At 48.6% G+C, this 23736-nt stretch overlaps 1 protein-coding gene across 1 annotated transcript in view; it reads right to left on the bottom strand.

Moving 5' to 3' along the window:
* Nucleotides 1-23736, bottom strand: part of LOC145913566 (titin-like) — a 134262-nt gene that overhangs the window by 17020 nt on the left and 93506 nt on the right. Inside the window, exons 156-176 of the mRNA XM_083001283.1 lie at nucleotides 23591-23711; nucleotides 23357-23526; nucleotides 22890-23251; nucleotides 22498-22760; nucleotides 22206-22387; nucleotides 21840-22077; nucleotides 21641-21764; nucleotides 21428-21582; nucleotides 21104-21368; nucleotides 20790-21000; nucleotides 20521-20708; nucleotides 20249-20450; nucleotides 19898-20130; nucleotides 19461-19766; nucleotides 19200-19382; nucleotides 18908-19118; nucleotides 18545-18820; nucleotides 18125-18416; nucleotides 17677-17977; nucleotides 17424-17597; nucleotides 35-17353 (exon numbers count right to left, since the gene is read on the bottom strand). Of these exons, the coding sequence (XP_082857409.1) occupies nucleotides 35-17353; nucleotides 17424-17597; nucleotides 17677-17977; nucleotides 18125-18416; nucleotides 18545-18820; nucleotides 18908-19118; nucleotides 19200-19382; nucleotides 19461-19766; nucleotides 19898-20130; nucleotides 20249-20450; nucleotides 20521-20708; nucleotides 20790-21000; nucleotides 21104-21368; nucleotides 21428-21582; nucleotides 21641-21764; nucleotides 21840-22077; nucleotides 22206-22387; nucleotides 22498-22760; nucleotides 22890-23251; nucleotides 23357-23526; nucleotides 23591-23711 (21776 nt within the window). The remainder of the gene's footprint in view (nucleotides 1-34; nucleotides 17354-17423; nucleotides 17598-17676; nucleotides 17978-18124; nucleotides 18417-18544; nucleotides 18821-18907; nucleotides 19119-19199; nucleotides 19383-19460; nucleotides 19767-19897; nucleotides 20131-20248; nucleotides 20451-20520; nucleotides 20709-20789; nucleotides 21001-21103; nucleotides 21369-21427; nucleotides 21583-21640; nucleotides 21765-21839; nucleotides 22078-22205; nucleotides 22388-22497; nucleotides 22761-22889; nucleotides 23252-23356; nucleotides 23527-23590; nucleotides 23712-23736) is intronic.

Below are 23736 nucleotides of genomic sequence, written 5' to 3'. Positions count from 1 at the left end.
ACGACAAATTTAGCTTCATCATCAATTTTCTTACCTCAGCAATGTCAACACGCTCAGGTATTCCAGGAACTTCAGTGACGGTGATCGGAGTCTCAGTTTCCCGTGGCTCGCCGATTCCGTACTCGTTCTCCGGCAAAATCCTGAACAGATAAGTTGTTCCTTCCTGCAGCTTGGTAACCTTGAACGAGGTTCTGGAGCACTTGGTGGCAACTGTTTGCCAGCTTCGTCTTGACACTTCCCTCTTCTCGACAACGTAGTTCTTCACCATTGCTCCTCCATCGATAAGTGGAGATTCCCAGCCGAGGGTGACGCTGTTTCTGGTGACTTCCTTGCATTTGATCGGTCCAACAGGTCCAGGGGTGTCCAAAACCTTCACTGTCATGTGTAGTTTCTTCTCACCAGTGCTGTTCTCCAAAGTAAGAGTGTATTTGCCCGAATCATCCCGTGTGGTGGAGTTGATCAGAAGCAAACTGCTGTAACCGGTCGTCTGGATCTCAGCCCGGTCTTGCAGTTCAACATCTGGCTTCGACCACATAACATTAGGTGTCGGTCTTCCGTGGTAGAGAACAAACAGACGTAGAGCTGCACCAGCTCTTACAACGTAGTGTGACTTGAAATCGGCATCAATTTGGAAATCAGGAGCCTCAAGTTTGTCAGTGGCCATAACCTTTCCTGACACGGTTGTTGGTTCGCCGAGTCCTCCTGCGTTCATTGCGCGGACACGGAGGTTGTATTCTGCCCCAGGTTCAAGGTTGGGGACGACGTACTCGCATGAGCGAATCATATCCGGGTTCATTCTAATCCATTGGTTTTCTTCAGCCTCTTGTTCGTCCACAACGAACTTCTTGGCCTCGACCACGTAGCCAGTCACATGACTTCCTCCGTCGTATGTGGGAGGGGTCCAAGTAAGGGCGACTGTGCTTCGTGTGGTGTCAGTGACACGGGCAATGCCCGGGGCGGCAGGTGGGCTGATCGGCTCCCGACATACTATAAGTGATGACGTTTCGCTGGGCTTGCTTGACCCAGCTGCGTTCTCGGCCATCACTCTGAACTCATACTCGCCGCCTTCCGCAAGTCCAGTAGCTTTGCATCTCAGCTCGGTGACTGGTTTCTTGTTGGCTCTCACCCATCTCATGCTCTTCTTCTCGCGTCGTTCAACGTTATATCCGATGATTTCGTTGCCACCGTCGCTCACGGGTCTTGTAAAGGCAACCGTGATGGAATCAACGCTGGAACTGGAATACTGAGGCTGGCCTGGTGGTGATGGAACTGTGTAGGAAACCTTTGCCACGACAGCATCTGAAAGCAGAGGTGTTCCTACTCCATACTTGTTCTGTGCTGAAACCCTGAACTGGTATTCGTGGTTTTTGATCAAGCGGTTAACGGTGAAGTTATTGGATCCGCAGCTTGCTGTGACAAGCGCCCAGTTGAGTCTTGTTGTCTCTCGCTTCTCGATGACGTAGTTGTCTATCAAAGCACCTCCTGTTTCTTTGGGAGTTCCCCACCAGAGTGTTACCTTGTCTTGTGTCAACGACGTAAACTTGATCGGTCCCTCTGGAGGTCCCGGTTTGTCATATACAACCACCTTGATATCCATGGTTTTTGTAGCGCAAGGATTTCTTGCGGAGATAACGTAGGTGCCGGTGTTAAGACGTGTTGTGTCCTTGATCGTAACTTGGCTGGTGTTCTTCTGGTTTGTGATATCAACTTGCGCATTAGGAACCAGGTCCCGGTTGTTCTGTGACCAAGTAATACGAGGAGCCGGCTTGCCAGTGATAATTGCCTTCAGTCTGAGAGTTCCTCCAGCTCGTATGTTTACTCCATCGTAAAGATCCGCATCCAGTTGAATGTTGGGTGGCTGGAAGTCATCTCTGCACACAATCTCAGCGCTTGGAATTGAAGGCTTGCTCACGGTACCAGTAGCGTTGCGGGCAATCACACGGAACTGATATTTCTCTCCCATGTTCAAAGCAGTAGCAGTAAATTCGCACTCTTGCACGTTGGTGTAATTGCACTTGAGCCATCTGCCGTCTTCTCCTGAACGTTTTTCGATGTTGTAGCCGATGATCTTGCTGCCACCATCCGATTTGGGAGGTTGCCAAGTTAGAGTAACTGTATCACGAGTGATATCCGTCCAGTCAGGACAGGATGGTGGGCTGACCACATTGTGTGCACGCTCTGGTTTACTTGCTTCGCTTGCGGGGCTGAGTCCGGCTTGATTTTCAGCGTAAACCCGGAATTGATATTCTAGACCTTCTGTTAGTCCCGTAGCTTTGTATTCACGGTTTCTCACCGCAGATTGGTTGAGCTTGGTCCACAGGATTGCGTTGCGCTCCTTGCGTTCGATGTGATATCCAAGAATCTCAGATCCACCGTCGGAATGACATTCCTTCCACATGATGTTCATGGAGTCCGCGGTCATCTCAACCACCTCTGGTTGCCCGGGAGCGGTTGGGGCGCGGAAAGGATATTTTGCAACAACCTCCATGGATTCAGAAAATTCACCCATGCCGTATTTGTTCTCAGCGGCCACGCGGAAAACGTACTCAGTATTTGGATGAAGTTTGTTTGCTTTTACAGTGGTCCTGCTGCAGTTGGCGTTCACAGACGACCAAACATCACTGGTTGTTTCCTTCTTCTCAATGATGTAGTTCGTTATTTCGGAACCTCCGTTATCTTCGGGTGGAGACCACTTCAGTACGATGCTCTCAGCACTGATCTCTGGGAACTCAATAAGACCCTTGATCTTACCGGGATTGCCGTATACATTGAGAGTAAAGGAATTGTCCTTGCGTCCACCGGCACTTTCGAGATGCAGGAAGTACTGACCAGCGTCAGACTTCTTCACGTTCTTCATCACCAACATGGCGACGTCCTTTGATCGCTCGAAGGCAATGTGATCGCTCTGCTTCATCGGAATGCGATCTTTACTCCATTTCACAGAAGGACTTGGTTTTCCGTAGAATGGAATATCGAGTCTCAAGTTGCCTCCCTCTCTCATGTTGATGGTTCGTCCAGGGATCGAGCTAAAATCAGCTTCGGGAGGAATAAGATGTTCACGAACAAATAGCGGACCAATTGGGCTCCATTCACCGAGCCCAGCTTCGTTTTCAGCGGCCACTCGGAATTCATATTTGCTATCCTTCTTCAGATCCTCCACAGTAGCTTTGGTGTGTCGCGTCTTAATGTGGGCCCATTCTTCGGCACCTTTGATCAAATATCCGACGTGGTAAGAAGAGATGGGAGTTCCACCATCAGCATCAGGTTTTCCCCACACGAGTGAAACCGATGTGTTGGACATGTCTTCAATTCGTAGATCGTTTATTGGAGAAGGAACCTCTGTGGCTGTGACGGACTCGGATTCGACGGGAACGCCCACACCTCGTTCGTTCTCAGCCATCACACGGAAGAAGTAACTGCTTCCTTTGTTCAGACCTTCGATCTTGCAAGAAAGTTTGTTGCATTCCCGAGTAACAGACGACCAAGCGCGGTGTGTGGTCTCGCGTTTGTCAACAATGTAGTTGAACACTTCAGACCCTCCATCAACAACAGGGGCGTCCCATGTGATGATCGCGTATTGCTGAGTTACCTTCTTGACTTTAATGGCACCAGGAGCTCCGGGAGTATCAAGAACTCGTACGCTGATAAAAGTGTTGGCAACACCACTTGGATTTTCGAGGGAAAGTTCGTATTTTCCTGTGTCGTCGCGGTTGCAGTCCTGTATCACCATAATAGTCTTTCCATCAACATTGTCGACGTGGACTCGTGGATTTGTGGTAACGTTCATATTCTTTTTGGTCCACTTCACGCTTGGAGTAGGCCTTCCTTTGACTGGTATGTTGACATTGATGGTGGTACCAGCCTTCACGACAAGGGTCTTTCTTAACAAAGGTTCGAGCTCGTAATCTGGTGGATCCAGCTTATCGATAGGTTTAACTGCTCCGGAAACCTCTGCTGCTTGGCCGACGCCTCCTTTGTTGATCGCTGAAACGCGGAATCTGTAGGCGGTGTCGTTGCTCAGTTTCTCAACCTCGTATTTGGTGTGGAGGATGTTGGTTTGAACAACTGTCCATCCTTCATCGTCGTCAGGAGTTGATTCCTCATCTTGTTGCTCGATCTGTTCCTCTTCACCGATCTTCATCTCAAGCAAGTATCCAATCACAGCGCTGCCTCCATCATAAGCTGGGCGACCCCAAGACAAAAGTATTGATGACTTTGTGGTGTCACGGACTTTCGGACTGCTTGGGGGTCCTGGAACATCAATTGGATCCTTCATAATAGTTGGCAACGACAGAGGACTGTAAGCTCCCAAACCAGCAGCATTTTCAGCCGCAACGCGGAATTCATATTCATTTCCTTCAGTAACGTTGGTTACTTTGAACCGAAGATCCCGAATCGGTTTTTTGTTGCACTTGATCCAACGGGAGCTCTTGCGTTCTCGCCTTTCCAGTACGTAAGAATCGATGTCGGCACCACCGTCGCTTTCAGGTCTCTTCCACATCACAGTGCAACTGTCTTTGCACACGTTGCTTACTTCTGGAATGCTGGGAGCGCTCGGTTCAGTGAAGTTGTTCTTCGCAACAACCGGCTCAGAATCAAGAGGTTCGCCAACACCAAACTTATTGACAGCCTGAACTCGGAACTGATATTCATTTCCTTTGATAAGACGTTGCACTGTGTGCGTTGGAAGCTCCTCAGCTTCAGTCACAATCGACCAAGAAAGACGCGATGTTTCCCGTTTTGAAAGCACGTAGTGGGTGATCTTGGCTCCTCCATCTTGCTGTGGTGCTTCCCACGAGCACGTGATGCGCTGCTCCGTGATTCGGGAGAACTTGATCGGTCCTTGTGGTGGTCCAGGCTTGTCAAGGACCATAACCTTGATTTGCGCAGACTTTTCACCACATGCGTTCTTCGCCATAACCGTGTACGTGCCTGAGTCGGTACGAGCACAATCCTTGATGATTATGCTGCTGTGGTCAAAGGTGTTGTCAAACACTCGTCTAAAGTCCTCACGTATATCTTGTCCGTTCAGGGACCACACGACGATTGGGTCGGGCTTTCCGGAGATTCCAACATGTAGTCGGATGGTGGATCCAGCTGAAACCTTCACTTCATCCAGAAGATGAGCATCCAGGTTGATTCTTGGAGGTCTGAAATCATCCTCACACTTTACTGCCCCGGTGCTGGCCGAAGGCTCGCTAAATATTCCGCCTGCGTTCTTAGCAAGGACGCGGAACTCATAATCTGCGCCTCCAGTCAGTCCGGTGACGAGGAATTCATTGTCCGGTATGATGTTAAAGCTTGCTCTTGTCCATCTTCCAGCAGGGAGGTCTCGTTTCTCTACCATGTAACCGACGATTCTCTGCCCTCCGTCGTATTCCGGTTTCTTCCAGCGAACCAAGCACGATGACCTTGTGATGTCAGCTACCTCCACTTCACGTGGAATGTCGACCGGATCGCGAGCGAACACACCTTGTGATGGCCGACTGGGTTTTCCGACTCCAGCTGCGTTCTCAGCCATTACTCTGTATTCATACTCAAGGCCTTCTTGAAGTCCGAGTACTCTGAAGTGAGTGCTTCTGATAACAGCGCGGTTTGCTTTTTTCCATAGAATGCTGTTGCGGTCTTTTACTTCCAAGTGATAGCCGAGTACAGGACTGCCGCCATCTTTCACGGGTTCTTGCCAGTTGACGACCATGGCCTCCTTAGATGCATGACTCACGCTGCAGGTACCGGGCGGTCCTGGTACTTTGTAAGGAAGTTGAATCAGAACCGGTTCTGTAAACATCGCGGGACCAAGTCCGAATCTGTTCATGGCGCGGACGCGGAACGTGTATTCTTTGCCAAGGGTAAGTTTGGTGCACTTAAAGGTGGTGCGCACAATAGCAGATGATACCACCCGCCACTCAGATTCCTCTGATGTTCGCATATCCACCACGTAACAACTAATGGAAGATCCTCCGTCGGAAAGTGGTGTTTTCCATGCAAGAACAACTGAGGACTCGGTTACGTCATCGTTTCGCAAGTCTTCAACTGGTCCTGGTTTGTTCAAAGCAACAACAGTGATCTTAGCTGAGCGTTTGCCTCCTTGATTCTCAGCCACAAGCTCGTATTCTCCACCATCTTCGGGAACAACTGTTTGGATCTTAAGACAAGCTATTCCAACATCGTCACTTTCAACATCCAAGCGTTTGGAGACTTTGACCTTGGCTCCGTCCTTCATCCACTTCACGTGCGGTTGAGGCTTACCAGAGTAAGGCACCCGGATGTCGAGGTTGTCGCCGACTTTCACGTGAGCGATTCCATGTGGAAGTTGGGTGAGATCAAGTGATGGAGATACAAATGTGTCTCGGACCATTACGAGGGAAGCACACTCCCGTGGATCTGAAGCTCCGGTATCGTTTAGAGCAACAACACGGAAAGCGTATTCTTGTCCTTCCTTCAGGTTTCCAATGTTGGCTTGCGGCTCTTTCACGGTGGTTCGTTTCACCCATTTGTTCTGGTCTTTCTCAAGTGATTCAACACTGTAACCGAGGATCTTTGAACCGCCGTCCTCCTCTGGTTTTGCCCATTTCAGTGCAACTGACGAGCGTGTGACGTCAACGACTTCCAAAGCCTCAGGAACACCTGGAACTTCAGTCGCTTTCACTGCTTTCGTCGTCTCAACCGGTTCGCCTATTCCATTCTCATTCTCTGCAATAACCCGGAAGAGATAACTTTGACCCTCAGATAGATTTGTCTTCAGGTGTGTGCGTTGACATCCTGTTGTGATTGTCGACCACGCTTTCCTTCCACTCTCCTTTTTCTCCACTATGTAGTTAGTCACGTGCGAACCGCCGTCATTGGTCGGGGGTTCCCACGTGATTGTGGCGTAATCCTTGCTTACGTCCTTTACGTTGAGATTTTGACAAGGTCCTGGTGTATCGAGGACCTTTACTGAGCAACTGGCTGAAACCGATCCGGAGCTGTTGTCCAATGTAAGGGTGTACTTGCCAGAGTCTTCGCGGTTGCATTCCTGTATAAGCAATGTGGAACCAGCTTCTGATGAATCAATCTGCGCGCGTTCTGCAATAGTTGGAGATCCCTCCTTGCTCCATCGAACCGTGGGCGCAGGGCGACCGCGAATTGGAACGTAAAGACGAATCGAGTTTCCAGCCTTCACCGTCAAGTTCTTTCTCAAATCCCCATCCGGTGAAATCTCTGGAGCTTCGAGACGGTCGCTTGTTTCAACAGCAATAGGAAGCTGTGCAGGTTCTCCAACACCCACAACATTCATTGCTGCCACACGGAATTTATATTCCTTGCCAGCTTGTAAGTCAGGCACCGTGAATTCGGTGAGTTTGGCGCCGGTTGGTGGAGTGCACTTCACCCAGTCTTCAACATCCGCTTCCTTGGGACAAACCTCGATTTGGTAACCGGTAACATCGGCTCCACCGTCGAATGATGGAGGAGTCCAAGCCAAGGAGATGCTTCTGCGGGTTGTATCAATGACTTTGGGAATTCCAACAGGACCAGGAGGATAAACAGGTTCCTTGCACAAAACTGGAGCGCTGATATCGGACACTGGACCAATGCCAGCAGCGTTCTCGGCAGAAACTCGGAATTCGTATTCGTATCCTTCAGTAAGTCCGGTGACCTTGTGATGCAAGCTGCTAACCGCTCTTCGAACTGCTCGAGTCCATCGGAGAGAATTCCTTTCCTTGCGTTCGATGTGGTATCCGGTAATTTCACTTCCTCCGTCGCATGTTGGTCGTGTCCACGTCACTACGACCGAGTTTCGCATCACAGTAGAGATCTGAGGTTGTCCGGGAGCTCCTGGAATGCTAAAAGGATCTTTGGCCAACACAGGCAATGATTCCAAAGGAACTCCGACGCCGTATTTGTTGACGGCCATCACGCGGAACAAGTATTCGTTGCCCTTGAGCAATCGGTTTACTTTGGTTGTGACACCTTCTATGTCTCCTGCAACCAATGTCCACGTAAGTCTTGATGTTTCGCGTTTCTCTACCACATAGTTTGTGATAGGAGCGCTGCCGTTATTTGCTGGAGGCCTCCAAGTCAGTCTGCATCGCTCGGAAGTAACTTCTGTGACTGAAAGTGGTCCAATGGGTTGCCCTGGGCGGTCCAAAACTTTAACATTGACTGATATGGATCTTGAACCGGCGTTGTTTTTCAAATGCAAAACATATTCTCCGCTGTCATCTCTGTTCGCATCTTTCAATGTCAGAGAGGTAGAATGATCGTTTAGTGTGATCTCAGTCTTGGGTGAATGCTCAAGTTCTGATCCATTATGTGACCAAGTGACCGTAGGTTGTGGTTTACCGAAGATCGAAGCAGAGATGGTGGTGGATTCTCCAGCTTTGACTACCACAGTATCACGGAGGTTTGGATCCAAGTCAAGTCGTGGAGGAGTGAAAGCGTCTTTACAGGTAACGCGCTCGCTTGCAATGCTTGGTTGTGACACGGAGCCCGCAGCATTTTTCGCAATAACCTGGAATTCGTATGTAGTGTCCTCAGTGAGACTGGTGACGGTGTACCGGCATTCGGCCAAGTTGCTGAAGTTGCATTTCAACCATCTTCCGTTGGGCACCTCTCGCCTTTCAACCACGTAACCCGTTATCTTGGCACCTCCGTCGTTTTCTGGTTTCCTCCAGACCAAGTCAACGGAAGTACGAGTGACTCCGACCGGCTCGACCAATGTGGGTGGTGATATCTGATCACGTGCTACCACCGGATCGCATGATTGGCTTGGCTTTCCACAACCGGCTGCGTTTTCGGCATAAGCACGGAATTCGTAAGTAAGACCAGCTTGTAAACCTGTGACCTTGAAACCGGTGTCGTGAATGTCTGAACGATTGACCTTTCGCCAGAGTATGCTGTTTCTATCCTTCATTTCCACGTGGTAAGCGATGATTTGGCTTCCACCATCATGTACTGGCTCGTGCCAATGCAAGACAACGTGATCTGAACCGACGAGACTCACTTTAGGAATTCCAGGTGGTCCCGGTTTGCTGAAGGGGAACTTGACGGTGACCTTCTCAGATGGGACAAACTCTCCGCATCCAAAACGGTTTTCCGCTGCCACGCGGAACTGATATTCCTTGCCGAGGACGAGCTTGTTCACTTTGATCCTTGGCCTGACCGCAGTTGCAGCACATTCGACCCAAGTTTCAGATTCGACGTCTCGCATTTGAACAACGTAGTTGCTGATCTGACATCCGCCATCTTCTGAGGGTGGTTGCCAAACGAGACTTACAGAGTTTTCGGTAACAGCATCCACAGCCAAATCTTGAATTTTGCCAGGTTTGTCCAGGACGTTCACGGAAACTGTTGCTGACTTTGTACCGGAAGAATTAGTAGCAATGATCTCGTAACGCCCAGAATCCTCCAGTTTGCAAGTCTTCATAGTAATCGCGGTGTCCAGTGCAGAGGTAACGGTTGAAACGCGAGTTGTTTGTCTGAGCGTTTCGCCGTCTTTCTTCCAGTTGATCTCGGGCTTCGGCTTGCCAGTGAAGGGAACCGTGAAGCTGATGGTGGTTCCAGCTTTGCCGTGGATTCCTCCAACTGGTAAATCGCGGAGGTTGATCTCGGGAGCTTCAACTATCTCCTTGGTGGTGATGGGAGCGCTAAGAGTTGATGCCTCGCTCAGGCCCTTGTCGTTCTTTGCTCTCACGCGGAAAAGATACTGGCGTCCCTCTTCCAGACCCTTGACTGTAGCCGAATGTGCGTTGACGGTGGCACATTGTTGCCAGTTCTCGAACCCAGATAGAACCATTTCGACGACATATCCTGTTATGTCGCTGCCTCCATTGTGTTCTGGTTTTCCCCAGGCAAGACTCACGGTGGTTTTTGTGACATCGGTGACTTGAACTTTACCAGGGAGGGAAGGCTTCATGGAAATCTTGACTGCTTCGTGAGTCTCGCGAGGAACTCCAAGACCGTTGGCGTTTTCAGCCATGACCCGGAACATGTAAGAATCACCTTCGTTAAGAGATGTTACTTTAAACGAAGTGCGAGTACAGTCGCTGGATACTGTGGCCCAAGCCTTTCTCGACGCTTCTCGTTTTTGGACGACATAGTTGGTAATCACAGCGCTTCCATCATTATCTGGTGAAACCCATTTCAGTGTAACTGAATCACGAGTGACCTCAGTGGCTGTAAGATCCTGCACAGATCCTGGTGTGTCCATCACCTTCACGTTGTATGCAAAGTCTTTGGATCCCTCACAGTTCTCCACGGTAACCATGTACTTTCCGGCGTCGTAACGATCGGCATCGTTGATCACAAGCGAAGTGTTGTACGGGGTTGTATCGATGTTCACGCGTTGCTTGAGAGCTTCGGGAAGTGTGTCGGCCTTCGACCACGTGATTGTTGGCGTAGGCCTTCCACGGAATCCAAGGTTAAGACGCAGCATTGAACCTGCTTTAATGGTAACATTCCTATGCACGGTTTCGTCAATGATCAGTTCCGGCATCTCGAGGCGATCCACGCATATCACAGGCATTCTCAACATGGCCCAAGATCCAGTACCGACCTTGCTAACAGCAGCCACGCGGAAGAGATATTCAGCGTTGTCCCGCAGACCTGTAACCACGTACTCGGTGTCTCTGATTAAATTCTTGCCCGAAACCTTCACCCATTCACGACGGATGTCTCTCTGCTCTTCATCCAGGATAGATTGTTCTTCAACACCATCGACGGTTGTCATGGTGATTGTGGTGGCCACGGTTGAGGTGGAAGACTGTGACAACGTCCTTCGTTTCTTCATGCCGCTCATTTCGATGACGTAACCCATGACGTTACTGCCACCATCAAATGTGGGAGGCATCCAAGACAGTGTAACGGATGATTTAGTTGTGTCGTCCACGCGGAATGCGAGAGGAGACTCTGGAGGATACTTGGGGTCCTCAGTGAACACGTAAGGAGTGACGTCACTCCACGGTCCAGCTCCTGCCGCGTTTTCGGCGCAAACTCGGAATTCGTATTCCTGGCTCTCGCCCAACTCACACACTTTGTATCTCAGGTCCATCACAAGGTTTCGGTTCGCTCGAATCCACCTCAGTCCGGATCTTTGCTTCTTCTCGATCACGTATCCAGAAATTTCTGATCCTCCGTCGGATTTCGGTCGTGACCATGACAACATAACTGTGTTCTTTGTAACCGACGTCACTTCGAGGATTGGAGCATCCGGAGTTTTGAAAGGATTGCTGGCGATGATTTCCTGGGATTCAAGTGCGCTTCCAACTCCGTATTTGTTCTCAGCGCGGACACGGAAGACGTACTCGTTGTCTGCGAGTAACTTGCCAACCTTACAAGTGAAACCCTCAACATTCGGGTTAACCAGCACCCAGGCAAGATGGCTCGTTTCGCGTTTCTCGACAACGTAATTAGTTACCGGCGCGCCACCGTCCCGCTGAGGGGCTTCCCAATGCAATGTACATTTATCGGCGGCGATTCCAGTTACCTTCAGTGGTCCGGCCGGAGCACCTGGTCTATCCAACACCTTTAACTGAATGGCAAGTGAGCGCGACCCGGCAAAGTTTTGCACAGTTAATGTGTAAGTTGCAGTGTCATCTCTAGTGGCGTCAAGGATCTCCAAACAAGAGGAAACATCGGTGTTGTTGATCAGGATGTGAGAAGAAGCCTTCATCTCATCATTCTCCTTCCTCCAAGTCATGGTGGGTGTTGGTTTTCCTCGGATGCCAGCTTCAAGTTTTACATTCTTGCCAGCCTTTACCACCACAACGTCACAATAACGTGAATCCATATCAATGGTTGGAGGAAGCATCTCGTCCTTTGCTGTGACCGGGGACATGGTATTGGCTGGAGCACTGATGGCACCGGCTGCGTTTTTAGCGAAGACTCTGAACTCATAGCTCTCGCCCTCAGTTAGACCCTCCACATTGTAGTTGGTGATCGAAACATTGCTGAAGTTGCATTTCAGCCAGCGTCCATGTGGCAACTCAGATCGTTCAATGAGATAACCTGTGATGCGTGCTCCACCGTCGTATTCTGGTTTCTTCCACTGGAGATGGGCAGAAGATCTTGTAACTCCGACTACCTCAACCTCACGTGGAGCATCGACTGCATCTCTGGAAACTGCGTATTCAGAAGCCTTGCTCCTCTTTCCGAATCCAGCCGCATTCTCAGCATAGACTCTGAATTCGTATTCAAGACCCTCTTGCAGGTTTGTAACCTTGTATTCAGGATTGGAAAGCAGAGTCTTGCTGCACTTTGCCCAGAGGATCGAATTTCTGTCCTTCTTTTCGACGTGGTAACCGAGGATCTTTGAACCTCCGTCGTTCACTGGTGGTGTCCATTTAATAGTCATCGTTTCTCGTGATGTTGCTACAACTTCTGGGACACCTGGGGCTCCTGGAACCTTGAACGGGAACTGTGCAGTGACAGCTTGTGACTCAAGTGGTTTGCCGATACCGAATCGATTCTCAGCCCGAATTTTGAAAGCATAATCCATGCCTGTTGCCAGTCTCGTGATTTTCAGTGTGGTTCGAGCAGTTGAACCGGAGATCATCCTCCATTCAGTGGAATCTCCTGATGTTTCCCTCATGTCCACAACGTAATTGTTGACCGCTGCACCCCCATCAGCTTCTGGAGGGCTCCATGATATAACCATCGACTCTGCTGTGACGTTGGAGAAGATTACAGGTCCTTTAGGTGGTCCCGGTTTGTCGAGAACACGAACAGACACAGGGACAGTTTTACTTCCCACGCTGTTCTCAAGCACCAACTCATAAAGTCCAGCATCCTTAAGTTCAGCATCTTTGATGGAAAGAGTAGCAACATTGCCCTCTGTGTCGTAGTTGATTCTGCTCGTCATTTTCAATTCCTCTCCTCCGTGCTTCCACAATATGTTGGGGAACGGCTTACCCTTCACAACGATAGGGGCAAGAATATTTGTTCCAGCTTTGCCCTCCACAATCTTCTGACTGAATCCAGCAAGATCCACATCTGGTGGCGCAGTTTGTGTCACAACCAATACATGGCCTGCCATCTCAGTAGGTTGTCCGGTACCCGAGTCATTTCTTGCCGAGACGCGGAAGGTATAGAACTGGTTTTCGTTCAGTGACTTGATGGTGAATGAAAGAACCGATGCCTTTACTGTTTTCACCTTGCTCCACTGGTCGAAGCCCTTTAGTTGCTGTTCAATGGTATAATCCAAGATATCGCTACCTCCATCATAATCCGGTTTGGTCCACGTCAAAGAGACGCTTTCCTTTGTGATGTCATTACAGTGGATGGATCGTGGAGGTCCTGGTTCTTCGGAAGCCTTCAAAGGTTTGTCAGTTTGTGCTGGTGCTCCAATACCGTACTCATTTTCAGCCATGACACGGAAGAAGTACAAGAAGCCTTCGTTGAGTTTGGAAAACTTGTACGAGTTTCTGGTGCATGCCGTCTCCACCGTAGACCACGATTTCTTGGTGGCTTCGCGCCTTTCAAGGATGTAGTTGGTTACGTTACTGCCGCCATCATTTTCAGGTGCTTTCCATGCAACTGTGACCGTATTCTTGGACATGGCCGTAACCGTGAAGTCGCCTGGAGCTCCTGGACTGTCCAGAACTTTTACCAAGACAGAGGCGTTGATTGACCCACTCTGGTTTTCCAATGTCAGCGTATACTTCGCAGTATCATCTCTAGTTACATCCTCCAAGATAAGAGTTGTCATAGAGTCTGTTGTGTCAATGATTGCGCGTTCCTTAAGTCCGTTGTTTGGTCTTGACCAAGCGACACTTGGTGTTGGTCGACCAGCGATGGGGACAGCAAGGCGTATCGAACCTCCAGCTCTCACGGTGAGAGTTCTTCTCAGATCAGCATCTGGGCCGAAGGTTGGTTGCTCTTGTCTGTCCACCGGTGTTACTTTAGCCGGGACCAGAGAAGGTTCAGATGCACCAGCGCTGTTGTGAGCACACACGCGGAAACGGTAATGCTTGCTCGGTGAAAGTCCAGTGGTGGTGAAGCTCGTGGTGCGAAGGTTGGACTTGTCTACCACTTTTACCCAAGTAAGTTCCGCCAATTCACTTTCATCTTCGTCATCTGACTTCTCGGAAACTTCAGCATATTGTACGGAATATCCGGATATGTCGGCGCCTCCATCGTACATTGGTCTTGTCCATTTGAGTGAAATGGAATGCGCGGTGCTGTCGACAACTCTAGGGATTCCAACAGGTTCGGGAGGGTATATGGGATCGTTGATGATAACAAATCCGCTTGCAACACTTGGTTGTCCAGTTCCAGCTCGGTTTTCAGCGTAAACTCGGAATTCCTGTTCGGATCCATTCTTCAAGTCACTTACTCGAAGTCGAGGATCCGATACGAGTCTGCGATTGACTCGGAGCCATCTCGATGAGTTCTTCTCGCGTCTTTCAACGATGTATCCAGAAATCTCTGCTCCTCCATCGGACTCTGGGCGATCCCAAGTAAGAGTGCAGCTCGACTTCATGATGTTGGAAACCTGGACATTTTGTGGAGCATCGGGGGCCACGTAAGGATCCACGGCAGCAACCGGTTGGGATTCGACGGGTTCTCCGCTTCCGAACTTATTCTCAGCGCGTACACGGAACACGTACTCGTTGCCGCGGATCAAACCGGTCACTTTGTGTTGAGTGTGCTCGGTTGCAGAAGTCACAACAGTCCAGGCAAGCCTTGAAGTTTCGCGCTTTTCGATGGAGTAACTTGTCACCTTTGAACCGCCATCAAGTGTGGGTGGTTGCCATGAGAGATTGCATTTCTCGGCAGTGACGCCACTGACTTTAACACCTTCGCAAGGTCCCGGAGTGTCGAGGACGCGTACGTTGATTCCAATTGACCTCTCTCCTCCAGCATTACGTGCCTTCACCGTGTATGTTCCGCTGTCAACGCGCGAGCAATCTTTCACCGAGACTGAGGAGCTGCCTTCGGTTGTTCGGATGCTTCGTTTGGCTCCGGACTCGAATTCAACGCCGTCCTTCTCCCATGTGACACTTGGTGTTGGTTTGCCGCTGATGTAAGTCCTCAAGTTGAACGTATCACCAGCTTTGACCAGCACGACATCTCTGTATTCTGCATCTACATCCACGCTGGCTGGCTCCAACTCATCGCGTGCTGTAACAGGTCCAGTGGATTGGGATGGTTTGCTGATGCTGCTTGCGGCGTTCTGTGCCAAGACACGGAACTCGTACGATGAACCTTCTGTCAATCCATCCGCTTCGAATGAAGTATCGATAATTTTGTTGAAGTTGCATTTCATCCATCTACCATGAGGAAGATCAAGTTTCTCGATGGTATAACCAGTGATACGACATCCTCCATCGTACTCTGGGCGTCTCCAGCTGATGGTAATTGACGTGCGGTTGACCTTTATCGCGTGAACGTCACGTGGTGGCTCAATTGGATCACGTGTCACTACTGTGTCCGATGCCTTGCTTGCCTTTCCGATGCCGGCCAAGTTTTCAGCCGAAACTCGGAATTCGTAGCTGAGCCCGGGTGACAGATTCCCGCATTTGAATGTCGTGTCACGCACTGAGTAACTGTTTGCTTTCGTCCACAGGATGGAGTTGCGATCCTTGCGCTCGACGTTGTATCCAAGTATGGGTGATCCACCGTCATTGGCAGGTTCTTGCCAACTAAGAATGACAAACTCCCCGGCAACCTGGTCGAGTTGTGGTGCTCCTGGTGGTCCAGGTTTGCTAAACGGATGGCGAACAAGCACCGGGCCCGAATCCAATGGTTCACTGAGGCCAAACTTGTTGGCTGCGCGAACCCTGAAAATGTATTCTTGCCCTGTGACAAGTCTCGTGACCTTCTGAGTTGTGCGAACGACGAACCCTGACACTTCGACCCATCCCACAGCGCTGTCTAGCTTCTCCAGTGTGTAATGGGTTACAGGAGTGCCGCCATCTTCTTCTGGAGCACCCCAAGCAACTGTCACACTCTCAGCTGTGATGTCACGGACTTCCATAGGACCTGATGGTGCCGAAGGTTTTTCCATGACCACAACGTGCATCTTCACTTGCTTAGTTCCGACCGAGTTCTTCACAACAAGTTCGTAATCCCCGGCATCCTTGCGGGAAACTTCGCCAATATTCAGTTTGGCGATTTCGTTGGAAGTATCGGAGTTAACCCGGCTGGTTTGTTTCAATTCCTCTCCATCACGTAAGAAGTAAGCGATAGGTGCGGGTTTTCCACTGAAGGGGATGTTGATCTTGATGCTTGTTCCAACCTTCTCAGCCACGGTGTTGTTGAAATATTTGCTCGTATCCACGTTGGGAGCGGTAAGAATTTCGCGGACGTTGACGGTGTTAGTTTCGCGTCCGTCAGAAATTCCAACCTCATTTTGAGCGCGAACACGGAACACGTAATCTTTACCAGTCGTCAATTTGCCCACAGTGAGCTTGGTGTTTTTGGTGGATCCAGATACAGTCCAGGATTCGAACCCTCCCTTCTGCATCTGTTCCACAACATAGTTTGTCACTGGACTTCCTCCATCATGCTCTGGTTTGGTCCAAGTCAGACTCACAGTGTTGTCAGTGACTTCTTCGACATCGATCTTTTCTGGCAGACTTGGGGCTTCAGAGACCTTGCAAGCCTGAGTTGTCTCGCATGGAACTCCGACGCCGTATTCGTTTTCAGCCAGTACTCGGAAGAAGTATGTATCACCTTCATTCAAACCCGTCACTTTGAAACTGGTTCTGTGTGGAGTGCTTCCAACGGCCTGGTAAGCTTTACGGGTTGTTTCCCTTTTCTCAATGACGTAGTTTGTCACAACAGCGCCACCATCTTGTTCTGGTGCCTCCCAGTTGAGAACCACGTGTTCGCGAGTGACCTCGGTGACCTTGAGAGCCTTGACTGGACCTGGAGTGTCGAGAACTTTCACGCTGATGGAAACTGTTTTAGTTCCCGTGGAGTTTTCGACGGCAAGTTTATATCTTCCCGCGTCGTCACGTGTGCAGTTGTTGATCAGAAGCAGCGAGGAAACGTTCGTTGTCTCAATTTGCGCCATGTCATTAATCTGACCATTCTCCTTGATCCATTTGGCAGTAGGTGTTGGTCGTCCCCGAATAAGACTCAATAATCTGATGGTTCCTCCAGCTCTGACGCTGACAAACTGACCAACATCAGCATCCACCTCAATCTCTGGTGCAATCAAGATGTCTTTGGGCTGAATTGCTCCCGGCATTTGTGCTGGTTCGCCTGTTCCTGCGGCGTTCATTGCACTCACTCTGATTTTGTACGACTTGTCGCTTTGCAGTCCTCCAATTGTGTACTGTGTTGCTGTAACTCCGGTGTTGGGAGTGCAAAGAACCCAGTCATCAGTGTCAGAGTCTTCGGGAAGAACTTCAATACTGTAACCAGAAATCTGCAACAAACAATTTCGAGTTTAGTGGAATGATTACAGCTTGATGGATGTTGATTATATAAAAACTTACCGAGCTTCCACCGTCGTAAGTTGGCGAAGACCAAACGAGACTGATGGAACTTCGGGTTGTGTCGGTGACTTTCGGAACCCGAGGAACACCGGGAGGATAGATCGGATCCCGAATGAGAACAGAATCCGAGGAAGGACCGGGAAGACCAACTCCCTCAGCGTTTTGAGCCATAACCTGGTGTTAAAATAAAAGTTATTTCACCGCATTTGTTACGAAGTTTTAATATATTCAAATGTATAGCCGGTAATTGTACCTGGAATTCGTATTCTTGTCCTTCTTGTAGTCCGCTTATCTTCAAGCGACATTCTTCGATCTGTCTTGAAGTCACGCGGAACCACTTTGATCCAAGTTTCTCTCGTTTTTCAACAACGTAATTGGAAACTTCAGAGCCGCCGTCGTTCTCAGGTCGTGGCCATGTCAAAATCAGACCCTTGCTATGCACATTGGTGAACTCCGGTTTACCTGGTGGTCCAGGTACTTTGAACGGGTTCTTAGTCACAACTGGGATTGTTTCAGTGACGTCACCAAGGCCGAACTTGTTCTCGGCTCTTACTCTGTTGAAGAAATAAATCGTTGTCACATGAACAGAAAGAACTTAGAAATTTCACTGAAGAAACAATCTAGAATAAAACTTCACATTTTCTTGGTTTAATATTTATGTTCAATAGTTTCCAATTGATTTGTGTACGGGCAAACTGTACCTGAATATGTACTCGTGGTCCTTCACCAGGTGTCCGATCTTAATATATCGTGCCTGCAGATCCGAAGCTATCTGAGTCCAAGTGATTCGACTTGTCTCGCGTTTCTCTACAACGTAGTTGGTGATCTGACTTCCGCCATCCTCACTCGGGGCGTCCCACGCCACTGTGCACTTGCTTGCGGTAATATCTTCAACAGCTAGATGACGCACTGCGCCAGGTATGTCCAGAACCTTCAGGTGGATTGCCATTGTTCGCTCGCCTGCGTCGTTCGCCAGACTGAGTGTGTATTGTCCTGCACAGAGAACATCTCGTTGCAGCATCACTCAAACATTTCGACGAAAAACATGTTTAAAAATAGATTTCTCGTCCATTTACGATATTTTAACAATTTTCTCAAACAAAACCTATTGTTTTTAATACCTGTGTCTCTTCTCGTTGTATCGCCGATAGTCAGTGTGGTGTAAGTTGTGGCGTGTTCAACCTTAATACGTGGGGAAACCTCAATATCTCGACCATCTCTGCACCAACGTACAGAAGGAGGTGGTTTCCCGTATATTCTGATGGTGAACTTGGCTGTATCTCCAGCTCTCACAATTTGCGTGTCGCGGAGTGATTGATCGTACTCCAAGCTTGGAGGCTCAAGTTCGTCGCGACAGAGAACTGGAGATGATGGTTCGGAAGGTTCGGAGACTGATCCTGTTGGTGAAAAATGGGTTTTATGAAACTGATCTGAAACATTTTGGGGATTGTGGGTGTTTTTTTCATCAAAATCTTTTAACTCACCAATGGCATTTTTAGCGAAAACCCTGAACTCATATTTGACGTTCTCAGTGAGGCCGTCGATTTTAAAGTGAGTTTCGGAGACGTTGCCGTAGTTTGCTTTCACCCATCTGCCATTCGGACACTCGCGTTTCTCAATGTTGTAACCAATCAGCTTGCTACCGCCATCATATGACGACTTCACCCATTCGATTGTGACGTATCGACTTCCGACCTACGTCATCAAAACACGCGTCATAAAGAATTCACATTATGGCATATTGTATTATTCCAGCTGACATGAAATTCAAGTTACCTGAAGAGCTTCTGGTTTACCCGGAGGTTCAATGGGATCTCTGCACAGAACCAGGTCAGTTGTGCGACTCGCTTTACTCGTACCCGCAGCGTTCTGTGCATAAATGCGGAACTCGTACTCGAGTCCTTGATCGAGTCCACTCGCTCTGTACTCGGTGTCAGTTATCGTGATTTTGTTCGTTTTCTGCAAAAACCCGAAAAATTGTTTAAGATTTAATGCTTTACAAGTAGAGGGTGTGTAAAACTCGGTACTCGAACTCACCTGCCACAAAATCGAGTTCCTGTCTTTGTGTTCCATCTGATATCCCGTAATAGGGGATCCACCGTCGTTGACGGGTTCCGACCAGCGAAGCGTGACACTTTCTTTAGTTACCCTGACAATGTGGGGCTGACTTGGGGCGCCTGGTGACTTGTATGGGTGCTGCGCCGATACTGGGTCAGAGGTTAACATTGGACCCACCCCAAATCGGTTCTCTGCCTTGATTCGGAACAAGTATTCGGTTCCTGTGTTCAGTTTAGTGGCTTTTACGGTTGCACGAGCGCAAGCCGCTGAAACAATCGTCCAAACCTAAAAGAACGAGATTTTGATACCTTGTTATAAAATTACTCAGTATTTTGGTTATATTAGATTTGTCACAGAACGGATGAAGCCAGGTAAATAAGTGTGTTTAATAAACACACATCAGGTATACTACTTACAGTGCTTGTTGCTTCTCTCTTCTCAACAATGTAGTTGGATATTTGGCAACCTCCAGTAAATGTTGGCTGGTCCCAGGATAGCGTGATGGAGTCTGCAGTGATTTTGTCGAAACGAACCGGGCCTTTAGGAGAACCAGGTTTGTCATACACGACAATCTGCACTGGAGCCGTTGCTTTGTTCAGGATGTTTGAGACAGTAAGCTCATATTCTCCAGCATCCTCCACAATGCAGTCTGTAACAAAGATGTATTGTTACAATCTCACTAGCATTAGATTTGACCAAAACTTGCTGGTAAGCAAAAAACAAATGTTATTATTATATTATTATATTATATGCAGATGTTTTAATACCTTTGATTGTGAGAAGAGTAAAGTTTTCGAGAGCTTCAACGTTTACTCGGCTCGTCTGACGTAACTCGTCCCCACTGCGCCTCCAAGTGGCCTGAGGTACCGGTTTTCCGCTCAGCATAATTTTAGCTTTCAGGTCGCTTCCTTTCTTGGCGTAGAACACAAGTGACGAGAGACCACCGAAGTCTATTTCCGCGGGCTCAACCTTGCAAATATTTCCAGTTATATTTTCCACTTTCTCTCAGATTTAAAATAATTATCTGTGTGATATTTACCTCGTCTTTAGCAGTGACAGATTGCAGGAGTTCGCGTGCGTCTCCCAGGCCGTTTTCGTTCAGAGCTTTGATACGGAAACTGTAATCCTTGCCCTCTGTAAGCCGAGTAACTGTTCCGGACATCACCTTAACCTGACTCGATGGTTTCCATTGTTCTGATGCTGCCTCTTTGTACTCAATCAAATAACCTAAACCGGGTTAAAGTTTTAGTTTGGCGCAACGAGTGTTGGTACAATACGCTAATATTTAAACTTGGAAACATAAATTACCTGTGACTTTGCTTCCACCATCAGTTTCAGGTTTGGCCCAGGCGAGTGAGATGCTGTTGGCGGTGGTTTGAGTCACCTCAAGTCGGCCGGGAGCGCTTGGAACTTCCGATGCCTTGATTGCTCCGGAGGTTTCACACGCGGCTCCAATTCCGTATTCGTTCTCGGCCATAACCCGGAAGTAATAGCTCATTCCCTCGTTGAGGTTTAGGACCTGTACGATTAAAGTAAAGTGTTAAAATCGACATATACAAAATGCTGTTTACATATTCCTAAACACGTCGAGTTAATTCTAAAACAAATTAATGCCGACGTACTTTGAACGATGTTCTGACGCAAGTCATGGTAATTGTGGACCACGCCTTCTTGGTCGTTTCCTTCTTCTCAATGATGTAATGGTTGACGACACTTCCTCCGTCATTCGCAGGTGGTTGCCATGACAGTGTGACGGAATCCCGACATACGTCCTTCGTCGTGAGTTGAGTTGGAGCGGATGGACTGTCCAACACCACAACACTCACCGTGGCAGTCTTTGAACCAGCGCTGTTTTCCAGAGTAAGGGAGTATTTCCCGCTGTGGTTTCTATGACGGTAAACACAACTTGATACTCTGCAATGCCAAGGCTTAATTTGACTTCATACCTCGTCGAGTCTTCTATCAACATAAGTGTCGTGGAATCGGTGGTGTCCAAGTGGCTTGCGTCGGGGAGTTTCCCTTCGTCTTTGCGCCACGTGACCATGGGAGCGGGACTTCCCCGAATGGTTGAGAAGAGGCGAATAGAGTTTCCGGCCTTAACCTTGACAGAGATTCGTAGTTAAATAAACGAATCGCTTTATTTGAAAAAAGTCTCTTACTTTAAGTGCCTGGCGTAGACTGGCGTCAACTTCCATGTCTGGTGGGAGCAGCAAGTCCTTTACAACCACTTTACCGGCAACGTAGGCAAACTCACCAACCCCGGCATTGTTAACAGCACCGACCCTGTAAATTTGGTTAAACATCAAGTTACAACACCGGTACCACCATTTCTCAGCCCGAATCAACTTTAAAACATACCTAAGTCTGTACTCCTTGTTTTCGGTGAGATCACACACTGTGTATTCATTGAGCATGTACCGTACAGGCGTGGGACACTTCACCCAATCCTCCTCCTGAGTTTCTTCATCACCCTTTGCCTCTGTGTACTGTATGACGTAACCAGTGACGTCACTGCCGCCGTCATACATGGGCTTGGTCCATGACAGAGTGGCACTTTTTCGGGTGGTTTCGGTGGTCTTCACGTTTGATGGTGGACCTAACATGAAATATGAATATGCTTGAGTGGCAGATAATTGTATAAGCTTGTATTTACTCGTGGCAAACTGACACATTGTAATAATCTTCAGAAATCATAATACGTAAATGTTACAGAACCCCACATACCTGGTGGATAGATGGGATCAACAATGCGATTATACAGGGATGCTTCTGAAGGTTCTCCTGTTCCTGCAGCATTTTCTGCAGCAACTCTGAATTCAATGTCACATCCTTCTGGAAGTCCAGTGACTCGGAACCGACATTCGTTGATATTTTTCCTTGTGGCCCGAACCCATCTTGTTCCTTTCCTGAGGATTAAATAACGACGGAAAAGTTAGATCTATTTTGTTTTGAGTTTCCTGCATTTTTAGGTTTTGATCGGATTGTATGAAATATCGCAACAAAAAACCAGTCTTACTTGTCTCGTTTCTCCAATACATAGTTGGTAATCTCAGCTCCGCCGTCATTGTTTGGTCGAGTCCACGTCACAATGCAAGAGTCGCGTGTCGTGTTGCTCACTTCCGGTTGACCGCATTTGCCCGGAAGTACGAACGGGTTTACAGCTTTAACCGAGTCTGACTCGCAAGCATCACCCGAACCGTACTTATTAACTCCCATAACTCGGAAGATGTACTCGTTGTGTTCGAGTAAGTTACTCACACGAAGAGAAGTTCCTTCCACCTGAGACACAAGTTCCATGCATTAGTTATCCAGTCGCAGTAAACGTTGATTTTAAGAAGTGTGAATATTTAGCGCTTCTACTCATGTTACACGAATCGTTGTGGCGACAAACCACGGCAGGAAACGAACCTCGTTTGAAACCAAAGTCCAGGCAAGTCTGCTTGTTTCACGCTTCTCGACAATGTAACTTGTGACAGTAGAACCTCCCTCATCTCGTGGTGGAACCCATGATAGCTTGGCTCGGCTTGAGGTGACATCTTTAACGGTGACCTTCTCGGGCGGTCCGGGACGGTCAAGTACTTTTACGCTGACAGTGAGAGTTCTGCTTCCTCCAGCATTCTTAAGGTTGATTGTGTATTGACCCGAGTCTGTACGTCTGGAGTCCCGGATGTGGAGCAAACTCTCATTGTCGCTGTTTGCTACAGACACGAGGTTGCTCTCTTCCAGTGTTTCCCCATCCTTCTGCCACTGAATCGACGGTAGTGGCTTTCCTGTGTGATAACACATCATAGGTTTTAGTATGGGAAACACTATCATATTTTAAACACAAGAGGAAAATGGCTGACAAGTAAAACGTGGGTGGTTTCAAACGTTACCTGAGATACGAGCCTGGAGTTTCACACTGTCCCCAGCCTTCACCACTAGTGTGTCCCTAAGTTTGGCGTCAAACTCAACACGTGGTGGACGAACTTCATCCCGGCAAGTGATGACTTCAGATGTCTCAGAACTCTCTGAAACACTTCCACTCGCGTTCTTCGCGAAAACCCTTTACAACAAGAAGGTTGAGAAACGATATTGAATATAAACCAGTCGATGGTTCAGATGTTTACCTGAAGATGTAATCTTTTCCTTCAGTGAGACCGGTGACGGTGAATTTAGTGTCGATCACATTGCTGAAGTTGCATTTAAGCCAACGACCATCCGGAATCTCGCGTCTCTCAATGGTGTAACCTGAACAAAATCGTGAGGTTTCCAT

This window comes from Ascidia mentula, chromosome 9, assembly GCF_947561715.1.
Source record: "Ascidia mentula chromosome 9, kaAscMent1.1, whole genome shotgun sequence".
NCBI classification, from domain to species: domain Eukaryota; kingdom Metazoa; phylum Chordata; class Ascidiacea; order Phlebobranchia; family Ascidiidae; genus Ascidia; species Ascidia mentula.
This window is presented reverse-complemented; position numbering and strand designations above follow the sequence as displayed.